At 39.3% G+C, this 13,782-nt stretch overlaps 1 protein-coding gene across 1 annotated transcript in view; it reads right to left on the minus strand.

The window, feature by feature from the left end:
- TRHDE (thyrotropin-releasing hormone degrading enzyme) overlaps positions 1-13,782 on the minus strand; it is a 205,995-nt gene that overhangs the window by 44,528 nt on the left and 147,685 nt on the right. Inside the window, exon 9 of the mRNA XM_010003071.1 lies at positions 5,045-5,133. Within this exon, the coding sequence (XP_010001373.1) occupies positions 5,045-5,133 (89 nt within the window). The remainder of the gene's footprint in view (positions 1-5,044; positions 5,134-13,782) is intronic.

The following is a 13,782-nucleotide window of genomic DNA, read 5'->3' on the forward strand; positions in this document are numbered from 1 at the left end:
CAAGTAAATTTGAAATTCTTCTGACAAAGAAATCGTTCCATGAAGAATTTCATCACAATCACAATATTTTGTGAAAAGATACTGGCTTAACTAAATTCTACAAATCTTTGTGCAAGAACTTTTCATGTGGGGAGAAGGCAAACCAGACCAAAAAACCTTCTTTCCATCTCACTTGCCGTGTTGCCATAGCTCCATCTTGAAAAAAATATGTTTTGGTATAGTGAAGAACACAATAAATGGAGCACATCAGTAAATATGATTATGTTCTGTCTCACATACTCTCTTCAGGCTACCCTTCCATCCATTAACATTCCTATATGATGGAACTGCTAATGTCTAAGGTGATACACAATGTAAGCAGCAGTCTTCTATTAGGATCTTTGCTCAGCTGTTAGGATAAGGGGGGTGATTCTACCTCACTTTGTCAAAATCTTGCCAGGACTGCAGATCTTGCATCCCCTGCATCCTCACCATGGCTGACTAAATCTGTAAAGCAGGACATAAGTATTTATTTTATTCAACAGGGCTTTCCTTCCTCCTTTGAAAGATAAAAGAGTGGAGTCTAGAAGCAACACAGGTCAAGCTCAGCAGCCGAGTTTCAGAAAGTAAAAGAAAGGGTATTTTTCTAATGCTGCAGCAAGCAAACCCCAGCTCAGAAGCAGCTGTCTTCTCCAAAACACTTTGTGGAGGAGAATCACACTGTCAAGTGGCTTACAGTTAAAGTAGAGATTATCTAGTTGAGGGTGGCATAATATAGAAGTTCGGACTTGCTGTTTGGAAGGAAATTGCCCTGTTGAACTTCTTTCCCCCATCTCAGGGCAATCCTGGGGAGATACTAAGAGGAGTCCAAATATGAGTCACTTTAACAGCAGCAGAGATGTCCATCAGATTATTTCCCTAGCACCTAATGAATCAGTCAAGATACAGGAGGTGGGAATGGAAAGGGCAGGGAGGCAAACTGTAAATCTGTGTCAGCCAGTTCAGCAGTACTTGCTGAGTCACATGGAGGTGTTTCCTGTGAAGCCTGAGCACCAGAAAAATCACGTCCAGGGATTGGCAAGTATGCCTTTGTCTGAAGCCTTGATCACCTGGTGGAAAGGGATGTTAGCTAAACCTCCTCACTTGATGTTGAAGTCACTTCTCCTGGATTTGCAAAAACGCAAAAGGTGAGCCTGTGCTTCCACACTTAGTACACCCTCAGTAGCAATTGCCAATGCCTTCCCCCCAGCCCTGCTAAGCCACCATCTTGTGGGGATTGGCTACATTCAAAGGTGGTCCTTGAATTTTACCTGCTACTGCTTTTGGGCTGGTCTCAAAACACTGCAGACATCATGTTTATATATTCTTGCAGTGCCTACAAAATAGGCAACTTACATAGGAGAAATTGAAAAAAGCTCTGGACCTCTGACGGAGCAGAAGTCTGTAACACCAATTACTTCCTGGTGCTGGTGAAATCTATCACTCAGCAGACCTGAGGGACTGTAGCACAACGAGCATTTCAGCCTTCTTAGTGGGATATTTCTGACGTCAGCATGGAAGGAAAGGCTAACCCTCAGACATCTCCTTTGTGATTGGTTTAGTTTTCAGAGGTTGAATAGCAGTCACTCGTCTGAAAAAGAATGGCCTCATCACAGCTATGGAGAGTGAACACAGGGAAAAAGGTGGTGGTGACATACCTGTGCAGAACTCTGAGAGCAAAAGAGATGGCTTCATTTCACGCGCCCAGACAAACTGAGCCAGTAAAAGGGTAATCTGATGGCTGGTATATAAACTGATTATTAAGAAAATGGTTACATAAATGCTGTGGCTCACTGGGTAAAGAGAAGAGAGACTGGCAGAAGCACTTGCAAAATGAAAACCGTCCAAAACTATGACTATGTACTTTCCACAAACAGATGTGAAGAGCTACACTGAATATGAAACATGTTAGAGAGTGTGAACATTATCAGATAAGTTGCCAAGGCCCAGCACTGTCTTTACAGGATTTGTTGGAAAAGACAATGAATTAAATCTCAAAAAAGCACTGCCTTTTTGGAATTTCCAGTGTGTCCCTTCACCTTGTTGTGAAGAGAGGACAGCATGAACACTGTTCCAGCAGCTGATGGATGATCTGCAATTATATGAACTAATCCTACTCAGCATATTGAACAATCTGCGTGCCTCACTATCTCTCGAGTATGTGACCAGATACGGCCAGAATGAGTAATGAGCAGCAACCCAAACATCCTACATTCAGAAGCTCTCACAAGACTGGACAGCTGCCTCTTACCCCTTGCTCATGAAAATGCCAACTGGCTTCCTACGATACCTTGATGAGGTCACAGACATGGTAGCGAAGAGGATGTAAAAACCAGTAATTCTCTCACTTGTCCTCCTGGATGCACATGAAGGAAGAGACTTTTCCATGAGTAAATGACCCTCCTTGGTGAACACTAGTACAAAGAAGGGGGTGTGCTCCCCTGGGAATATGTTAGTTAAACTACCACAAAAAAGGATTATTTCTTGATGGAATAATATGTAGCTACTTTGAAACTGCCATGGTTTAATTTCTCTCAGATAACACAAAGATAAGGTCAATTTTATTGAAAAATGTGAAGTGATATACCAAGATACAATAACAGTAATTATTAACATGGACCCTCTTCATTACCGGCAGCTGAAATGAGCAATGTGATCAGTATTACATGACAGACAACAGACAGCTGTTCATCACCTCCTATTCACTCTTCAGGTTACACTAGAAGCTTCTTTACTACAGCAATTAGTCAACAAGGAGGAAACATCTGCTCTTTCCTAAAGAGGGCATGGAATCCATCCTCATGAACAGCATTTCCTCCAAATTTTATTTCAGTACCTGCATTCAATTACACTCACTCGAAGAACAATGTGACCGCTCCCTATTTTGCAAATATCCTCTTAAAACGTTTGTTTCACCTCCAGCTTGCAGAGCTGTCCCCAGACTACTCACTGGGACAACACTGAAAGTGGATTTTCTGCACAACAGAAAGTCGTCAGGATTCTTCCCATCCACAAGAATCAATCCTGGAAACCATCCTTTCCAGTCTCAGAATCCTTCCCACACCCCCAGGAAACAAACATACCAGCTGCAGAAAATCTCCAGGGGTATCACAAAATCATCTACACCAGCCCCAACACATAACAGGTTGTACAATGAATCATTTAGTACATCCAGGGATGTTCCTACTGACTTTGTTATGTTGAGGAATTCTCCAGCTGGACTAGACAACAACAATAGAAGCAAGAGGACATCCTTGCTGCAGTCATATGTTTACAGTCTCATTTTCAATGAGGTACAGCAAGTGAGTGAGTGAATGAGAAAGTAATGAGGAAGAACAAGGATAATGCCAATAGATCACAGTGGCATTGATTTGCTACACAGGAAACTGATGACTCAGAAAGGTTCTTCTTTAATTTCTATATAGCATCCACCCCAAAAATCATTGCTCACTCTGGCCATCATTAATTTGTTGATTTCTTGAAGGCATTTCAATAGGAGCGGTAGATCTTAAAAGACTGGGTAGTGGTTTTATGGACTTGTTCCTCCACAGCGCTCTGCAAGTAAAAGGCAGTGAGGAAGCAACTGTGCAAATAATAGTGATATACTGAACTTTCAAGGCAGAAGTGAAGGAAGGGAGGCATGCATGTACAACCTAATGAGATGAGATTATCAACTATCTGAAGTCAGTAGGAATCTTTCTACTAACATCAATGAGAGTTCAGTCAAGCCCTAAAGGACAAAAGTAGAGCAGGTCATTATGGCAGATTGTGACAGTGCCAACAAGGTTTTGATCTATTCCGGAGGTGTTAATATTATGAAGTCTGGCCAATGGGATGTATTTCTGCAAAGTGAGGCAACACTGGTATGCTCTGACAAGAGTATATTTCCCAGGTATGAAAAGTGTCCTGGTCCCAGACTCATTTCTAGATCATTATACCATGGGAGCAGCATATGTTATGTTCTGATAGGTTGCAAATGATCAGTGCAAAGAAACACATACCTGATACCAATAGAAAGTTGGGATACTCAAGATTTCCACTGATTATGCACCATTCACTTCTACTCCTTCTGGTTGCTAAGCTCTATATGACTATAATCTTTTAATGATGTATGCAAGAGGAAAACAAAAAGGAAAAAAACACAGGCTCACACAGGTTTGACTCTTTCCTCTTGTCAAATTTCTATCAGAGGGAAATTTTACAGGAAGGGGTCAGTTTTCCCTCTACAGACCATGTATTGAGAGGATGCATGGATCCTTCTTTTCCTTTCCATATAACCATTCTATTCAAGTCTCCACATTTCTTCCCTCACTCTCTTCATTTCCAGTCCAAAACTGTCAGCTGATGTAGCCTAAACAGCTAAGGACATAGAGAAATATTTAATGACATTTCTATCATGGAATTCCTTTTTTAGGTGATAAAAATCAGCCAATATCTACCCTCAGCTGTCCTCAAGGCAATAACTATTATGATAATGTAGGAACTGAGGAGGAAGAAAACAAGTAGTAAGCAGAATTTCTGAGGTCCAGCTTCTAGTTATCTAATAGCAAAAAGAAACACTTTCATAGATCAATAAGGAAACTTTTTAATTACAGTTAACATTTCTTAGCCCTGGTTCAGACTATGGATCGGAGTAAAAAATGCCAGAATTCTAAATACTTTGCATTTACTAGCCCATGCTTTGCCATAAAAATACTACATTTAACTTTCAGCAATCAATAAAGTGAATTGCATTCATCAATGATATGATATGTGTTCCTAAATAAAAAATACTTAGCATTTAGGTACACATTTCTATGTAAAAGCTTTTAATTAACTTCTGCGATAATTATAAATCTTGCTCATTGTTCATCCTTCATTCCTCCTCCCTCCCTTCCCATCTCTTCTTTTTTTGTGATTCATTTCAAGTAGTTACAACTGGGTGCAGAGCAACTAAACAATTAACTAGGATCAATGCCAACGAAACAGTTGAGGAAAACACAAGTATGCTTTATGAGATTCCACTGGGAGGAAAGTTTATTTTTACCTGATTTGTTAGACACCCATATAATTGCCTCTGATGAGATGTGGCTCGTATTTCCTACTGCAATTGTTAATGGAATCTGCCACAAGTAGCTGCAAGACAAAGGAGGGGGAATCTAAGAACAAAAATACTGAACTGATTCTTCTCACAGCAATCAGGGATCATGTCAAAGAAATCAAAACACAATTTCAGTAGCAGAGTAAAGATGTGGATTCTAGTAAGTTACTTTGATTTTGAAATGCATTTGCTATTAGCAATAAAACAATGAAAAAGTAATTCATCTTTAAAAAAGCCTAAATTACACTTTTCACACACTATCATCATACAAGGACTTTTTTTGCAAGGCTTTCCTAACTTAACAAAATTAGTCACAAAAGAGGAAATAATGATTTCCCATAGAAAGAAGAACATTTTTTTTACATTTACTTAGAAAAAGAGAACTTCCAGGTAAAACATGCTTTGATTTATAGGGACTCCAAAGTTTAAAAATAGCATACTCTTCTAGCAACTTCTTAAAAGCTATTATGGGCTTTCATAGCTACTGGTTTATAAAAACAAAACAAATGGGATGGGTCTCCACTTCTTTGCACCATTTATTATTACTTACGTGTACGTAAACTGGACAAAACATGCTACATGTGGACTTGGAGATATGCTGGTGTAATCAGACCCCAGCCTCCTTATAGGGCATCACAAATTGTTTCTTGTTTGGAATAAATGTTACAATTTATTTAAAACTTTTATATCACATCTTCATCTCAAAAACCAGAATTTGACTGTCAATCTGTTGGGGGATGGATTGAAAGGAGGAATTCCTGCATATCTTCATCCCCACCTCTGTTCCTGAAGTCTCAAAAGGATCACTTCACCAGCCAGCAAAAGAACAGGCACTTCCCTCAGCAGCCTGCTAGTCAAGGGGAAGGACTCAAAAATGGTTCAGGTGGTACCTTTGTCTAAGGAGCATGAATGTATTTAAGCAAGGCAACATGGCAAGAGAATGGCCCCAACTCAGGTATTATTGTACGCTTCCACTTTGATGCCAAATCAGTGTATCATTCTAGAACAGTGCAAGGATGAGTGTAGGCAAGTTTTTGATGTCTACATCAGCTTTTCTCTGCTAGCACACAGCACTGCAAAACTAGCCTATGGTACTAAAAAAACAATTAGGTTTGCTCCTTCGTGCTTACTCAGAAGGATAAAAAACCACCCAAATGTGCCACAACTGTGGTTGACACATGCTGGCTTGCAAAGGCTGCCTTGCTGGCCTCACCTGTGGGCTCAGGAGGGAGAAAACCCTGCCCTGCCAGCCCTGCTGCTACCCTCAGCTCCCAGCTCCCCACACATTTGCAAAGACCCTCCTGCCCACACAGGTATTTGCAGTGCTCAGAACAGAACCACATGTGCCAAGAAACACTTGTGCATACAGAAATGATTCAGCAGAGAGGGGGAGATATTTGGAAAACTGTACAACTGAAAGAGCTGTGAGTGACACTGGAAAGAATACATAGCATTTATTGCCATATAGGAGAAGAAAAAAGGTCCCATGTGATTTTGGATTTCTATAGATGTTGGTAATGTGACACACTGGGAAAATGGTTAGATCTACTCATGCACTGAAGACATGTTCCACATGAGCACATGTTCTGGCAGATGCTTTTTTGGGTAATTAAGCTGTGACATTTGAAGACGCTATAGCCTTTATCACTCTGCACACTCAGTGTGCTGGATGTTACCACCCTTGGAAGCACAGCCAGCAGAAAATTATGTCCACTGGTGCATTAGTTTCTCCAGTTCTCAGTCTGGGGTCTTCACACAAAGCTATCTTCATTGTTGGCTTACCTTATATTCTGGACTGTTAACTAGAGTAATGAGGTGAAAACGTGTATTGTATGTATCCTGCTGCTTCTGCTACAGCAGCAGTAACTTCTGGGTTTGACAGGTAAGGGCAGCCAGGAGATGCTCTGAAGTGATGCACCAGAGAATATTCACTACTGTCCTAAATACCTTATTCCTTCCTAGACATCCACCAGTGTTTTAAGAGTCTGCCCAAAAAACATTCTAGGAAATACATAATCAGTAAAAACACAGTTCTAAATACTCAGCTCTGCACAATGAAAAAGATGCTGTTGAACTGTGACCAAGAAAAACGAGGCAAAATTAATCATAAAGTTTGGCCATTTTTTGAAAGAACGGGAACTTTGGTATATGAAAAAATTGAAAGAATTGCATTTGCATGGTAGTTTTATGACTCTTGAGACTCCTACTTAAAAAGTTAAACTGCAAAATAAAAGATATCAAGTGCTGCCTATGTAGCTGATATAAACACATATAGACACATAAATAACATTTGTGTATGAACATATACATGGACACCTGTTATTGTGAGAAGGAACTTCATCAAAAGATATTCTGCATATTGCAATGTCTAGACAGAGAAGAACTTGATATTACCTTATATTGCTTTTTTATGTTACCTCCAATTTAGGTAAATCCAATTGAAATATGGACTGATCTTCCTCTGAGAGTTGCTCTAGTTGTGGAACAGCAGTCCCACAAGCTACCAATCCTCAGAAAACACATGTGAATTTAGTTGGGAAGATTAGTATTAGTAGATTTAGTTTTTATCTCCCCAAGATGAGAGACCTCCTGATATTCTTGGCACTCTCCAGAACCTCCAAATCTCATACTCTTGGTTATTGGTTTACCAGATGAACCACAGATTTCCTTTAGACATCTACAAAAAAAATAATTTTCCTACTTTACTGATGCTGTTCTCTCTATGTTTACCTGCTTTCTCCTTCCAATCCTTTTCCTGTTCAGTGAAACTTCTGCCACTGTTGTAGAAGAAGCTGTAGCTAACTTATTAATATGTATGTGAGGGAGATGTACTTGGCTCACCTTTCAAGAACTTTTTTTAGTATGACTTTTCCTACACACCATGTCTGAGTGATCCGTTTGGATCGTGTTCTCCAGGTGTGACTAGAAAGAAGCAAACTTCTCTATCAGACTCTTCTGCTTTACAGAGAAAACTGGCAAAAAAGGGGCCTGCTCACCTGTTTTCTTCTGCTTTGTCTGAGAGTAGCACGTAACTTTTATTTACTCTTTATAAGCTAGAAGCACCACCAATGTACTCTCTGTATGTATTTGATGAGGGAACAAAGCACCCTGTTCCACCTGTTCCATCTGCTGCCTGCTGTGAGAAACCAGTTCCAGTGAAAGTAAGATTCTAGCTAGCCTTGAGAGCCCAGGTACTAGAGCAGCAGGACTTGAAACAACACATTTGGTCCTTCTTCCATCAAGAATATGTCTGCAGGAATTGGATTCCTGTCTGGGAGCACATTCAGCCCCTGGCTGAAATGGAGCTAACGAACTGTGTGTCTAATCTGCCTGAGATGCTGCTGAGCTTCAGAGGTATCCACACATAATACCCCTCTGGGTACCAACCTGATCACCTTAACAGGGACATAAAGGCAGACCACTTAATTGTGGGGAAACTAAGGACTATTCCAGGAATTTAAGAAACCAACTCTGAGAGTAAGGAGGGGAGACATGGAACAGACATGGTAAATATGAATTGTGCTGAACACAACATTGTTCAGTCATAAATGTCTTAAAAAGATGTAGGAAAGGGGCATCTTGTTGAAACATAGTATAAATAAGCCTTTTACTGTTGATTTACAAGTGAGAAACTGTTAATGTGAAATAATAAAATTTAGGTTGACAGGATAACATACACAATTAAAGGAAATAGGGTATTCATTGGTGCTTTTTGGTAGCATCATATCAATGCATAATACCAAAGTGTGTTAGCGTCTCCATTCAGCTTAAAGACTAATGAGAGGGACTTGTTCAATAAAGTAATACAGTCTTACATCTGTCAAGGTACAGGCAAGACTGGAAGCTAGCTAATTATGCTCTGCCTGGATTATACAGAATTGTTTGTCCTGAGCGTTACATAATGACTACATGGCCAGAATTAGTGTCCTTTGTCTTACTCAGAAAATGATCTTATTTGTGATAAGTACTTGCTTGCACCTTGACTTCCAACAATTAAGAACTGAGATCCCCTTGTGGGCAAGTTCTGAGACCGTAAACTATTCAGTAAACATGATGCCTCACAATTCCGTCTCTGATGAACATTAATGTTGTAGCAACATTGCATTTTCAGTGGAACAATTAGTTGGCTTCTTTTTACAGAGTTACGCAAAACCAAAAAAGGGCAGCAGTTTATTTCCTCTGCTAACAAAACAAAGACCTCAGGGAATTAAAAATGAAAAGGCAAGGTTCCTGGAGTTTCAGATTTTGCACGCCTCTTCAACTACTTTTGTAAACGAATGAATATTTTTGCTGAGATGTAAACCTATACGTTTTCAAGATTCTCCTTCCCAGTAACCATAACCTGCCAAGCCTTCCACCTCCTGCAGGTAGTGAATACCATGCTCTTCCAGTGGCATTCCTCCTTTCTCTCCAAGATTCAAAATGAAACAAAGAAGTTCAGCTACTCCTAGTCATTACTCAAAGAAAAATTAAGATACCTGCTCAATATTCAGAAGCTTATTATCCTTGGCTACATTATGAAGAGTATACAAGTAATGTGAGTGTCATGTAAAGTGACAGAACTTCTGTACCTGAACTACGACAGCAGAACTAGATTACCTACTTTTTGCATGTGAGAACAAATGAACAACCACATTCTTCTCTATACCCATCTGCTTTAACAGACCCCTGGATTAAAGACTCCTAATTTATCCTGCTGTTCTTTATACAGAAACTATACTTAATCCTTCTTATTGTCCACTTCTATATATTTTCTATCTGTTGTACTCTTCTTTTCCAGGCTAGAAAGCCAGGCCTGCCCTCAGTGCTTTGAATGCATGTCTACCATGCATAAGAGAGGCATAATTATTTTCTCTTCTACATTCATACTTTTTTAACACTTCTTTCCCATGAATTCCTACTGTCCTATTTACTTGCTTGACTTTGTCTGAACATTGAGCTGATATTGAAAGAAAATTCCTTGCCACAACTCCAAGATCTCTTTCTTGAGAGAGAACAGCTTCTTCAGAACTCATGACTGAGCATCTAAGTTAGTACTGTTTCTCCTTCACATATCACCTCATTATCAACATTAAGCTTCATCGGTCATTTCATCACCATGCCAACCAGCACTGAGAAATACTTTTGTAATCTTGGTAATTAACTTTTTTTATTACCACCCTCACAAACCTACTATTATCAAGAAGCACTGTCACCTCACTCTTCCATGACTAAATAGGAAAAAATTCAGCACAGGATTCTCAAGAATTTCATGGGTTATCACCTTCCACTGAGAAATTCAACCATTAATTGCTCCCTTTTTGCTTGTTTCTTAACTGAGATCTTTTATCTTATCCAAGTAAAGATTATTTTCTTTAGAAATCTTTAATGAGGAAGCTGGACTTCCAAAAATACATAAAGAAGGTTAAAATGACAAGAGACTGGACACATCTAGATATAGAAAACATCTACTTAGCTAGGAAATCAAAAGGAAGAGAACCATGACAAGGTAGAGGAACAGAGCAATGTAAAAACTGAAGAAAAAAACCCCACCCTTTACTTAATACATCTAACAACAGAAGACTAAGAAATGAAATTAAAATGCTAAGCACAAAAGCAAATTACATTATATGCCTCTTAGCAGGATATAATAAGTATAATTATTGTAAAGTGTAGTGGTAATCATGAACTTAAATCATAGAATGATTTAGGTGGGAAGAGACCTTAGGAGATACAGCCCTTCGCTCAAATGTGCTAACAGCAAAGAAAAATAGTTTTATTGCAAGTAGAACATGAGATCACAGAAGGATACATTCAGTGGCACCACACACAGTCAGCCAAGCAAAATTTGGTAAATTATTTGCCACCTGCTTTTTTACCTAATCCCTACAACTGCAAATAATCTACAGAAACTCTTACAGAGAAGCTAAACACTAAAAGCTGTATTTACCTTCAAACAGCTTACTAAGCTGAGAAAGAAAATTGAGAATTGTCTAAATCAGAAATCATGTATCCATCAGCTGGCACTGGTGAAATCTCAATGGCTCAGTTGCTCTGGGCTAAATTCAGTTGTGCAACGTGGTGCCAAATGAGCTACTATAGGGTACTTGAGACATCCAGCATGGGCTGTAAGATATGCCAGAGTTGTGGATGCTGCCACCAGTGTAGTGGCAGCACAAAGTCAAGATCTAAAAGACACCTGAGGGCACCTCCAATGGCACCAGTCACCTGTGCAAGCAACTAAGTGGGCCTCATGATCGACTCCATGTTGACAATGATACCTTCTACAATTAAACCTGAGTTTCCCAAGGAAACTTTGAAAAAAGCAAATTTTCAAAACCAAGCTGCTTGTAAAATAGAAGTCTTCAGCACAGATTTTCAAATATAGTACTTAAAAAGGCACTGCTGAAACATTTTATAACTACTGTTTTAAATAAAAACTTCCAGACTGCTGATTCAAAATGAATTTCATTTGGAAATACACAATAATTGAAGAGAGAATTTCAAATGAGTGAAAGTGAAATGTAAGCTACTGAAAATGTAGAATTGAAATGAATGGTCTAAACCAATTTTCCACCAATTTTTGCTTTGATTTTGTCCTGATTCATTACAGTGAAATGTTTTGATATATTGAAAATTTCTGTGGGATGGGAATCCATCTGTAACACTTTCAAAGTATTTCAAGAATATAATAATCTGAGACTTCACATAACTGAAAGATATGATTAAAGCTATTTAACACTGAGATAAAGTGAGGAATAAAAATAATGTAAGAGTAAAAAGGATAAAAAGAAAAGCCAATAGTAAAAACTGACTGGTTAAGACACCTGCCTCCTTGTTTTAACCACCAGAATTTAATAACTAAAATGCTATCCAGAGTGGCTGATGCTGAGACACGGGGAGCAAGGACTCCTTGGCACTGGTTTCCCATTCTCCACGCTGAAATTTCATGTGCATAGAGCCTAGGTGAGCTGTACTGAATGTGAGGATGACACACCTTCCTAGCGTGACTCTTGCCAACAGTGATAATTCCCTGATGAGGTTAGGATGCTGACAGAGGCGTTTCTTACTGAGGGAGTATCTTGCTATGAGCCATATGAATGAACTCATGTTCTTGGGATTTCAGAGACAAAAGAACATGAAAGCAAAGTAATGAGAAAACGTGACCTTTTGGAAAGCAAGCAGGTCTTACAGAACAAAATGAAAACTAAGAATTAAAGATTCTGATCTGCAGAGACATATACAAACAGTGGTCAGCAAAAAAGCACTTAGCTATATGGCTGTAAAAATTTCTGGATAATGATCCTAAAGCCTATTATAAAATAAAGGACACATTGATAACATGAAATAACTAAAGGACAGAGTAAAGTTTTGACATTAAATCAATACAGCAAGAAGAGAGTAGAGATCTCTCCTTGCCCAGACAACTGCACTTTCTGTCAGCGGGGCAAAAGAAATTCTTTATTTTCAGTGAAATTTGAATATTAAGATAGTGGAAGGTTCAAATAAATTGTTAATGGAAAACTTGAAAGTATATTCAACTAATTAATTACTAAATTATAAGCCTTGTTGCCATGATGCCTGGAAGTATTTATTCCTAAATTGACAGCACAAGTAGATGTTAGGTGGTCAGTGGGAAACAAGGGAAAGGTGTTAAACAGCACAACAGTTTTAGAGCTTCCTAATAGAAAAAGATTACGTATGAAGCAGAAGTCAGCAGTACCAGGGTAAAATTTTGTAAGTCACACTTTCTATAAGATATGGTGTTGAGAAAGATAATTTAAAAGCATCACAGAGATTTGCCCAGGCTACTATACAGTATAATATCTAATTTAGTAAAGAGCATTTCAGGTTCCAGGGGAAGCTCAAGTGAATATCACAGGAAATCACAAACTTTTATTAAGTGTGATTCTAGAGAATGTTAGTTCTGTTTAACAGACAAGGAGATGGTGATATATTCATGTTGTGAATATCATTCTCACAAGACTGAAGAACACAGAGATTTCATTAGATTTAATACATGCCAGTAAAGTGACTGTGTGCTGTGCCCAGAGGAACAAGAGAACAGAAGATGTTATTCCTGTTCTCACAAGTATTACACCTCCCACCCTGAGCCCGGGTGTCAAGGGATACCCTGTCAACATGGAAGATGCCAGACAGGAAGGGAAGATTTCACTGACTTTGTAGCAAAGAAAAATAGAAGATGAAAAATTGATAAAGGAGAGCAGTTTGAAGTAACTTAGATCAACTGAGCACTGATTGGAGGCACTCATTGGCCAACAGCGTATCATAGAACCATGTATCATAGACTGGTTTGGGTTGGAAGGGACCTTAAAGATCATCTCGTTCCAACACCCTTGACATGGGTAGGGACACCTCCCACTAGACCAGATTGCTCAAAGCCCCATCCAACCTGGGCCTTGAACACTTCCAGGGACAGGGCACCCATAAAATCCCTGGGCAACCTGTTCCAGCGTCTCATCACCCACACAGTAAAGAATTTCTTCCTAATGTCTAACCTAAATCTACCCTCTTCCAGTTTAAAACTGTTACCCCTTGTCCTGCCACTACACGCCCTTGTAAAAGTCCTTGCCCAGCTTTCCTCAAGGCCCCTTCAGGTACTGGAAAGATACTATAAGTTCTCTCCTTGTAGAAGAGGTGCTCCAGCCAGATCATCTTCCTGGAGCTCCTATGGGGTATCTCCC

Source organism: Chaetura pelagica, unplaced genomic scaffold, assembly GCF_000747805.2.
Source record: "Chaetura pelagica isolate M959 unplaced genomic scaffold, ChaPel_1.0 scaffold288, whole genome shotgun sequence".
NCBI lineage: Eukaryota > Metazoa > Chordata > Aves > Apodiformes > Apodidae > Chaetura > Chaetura pelagica.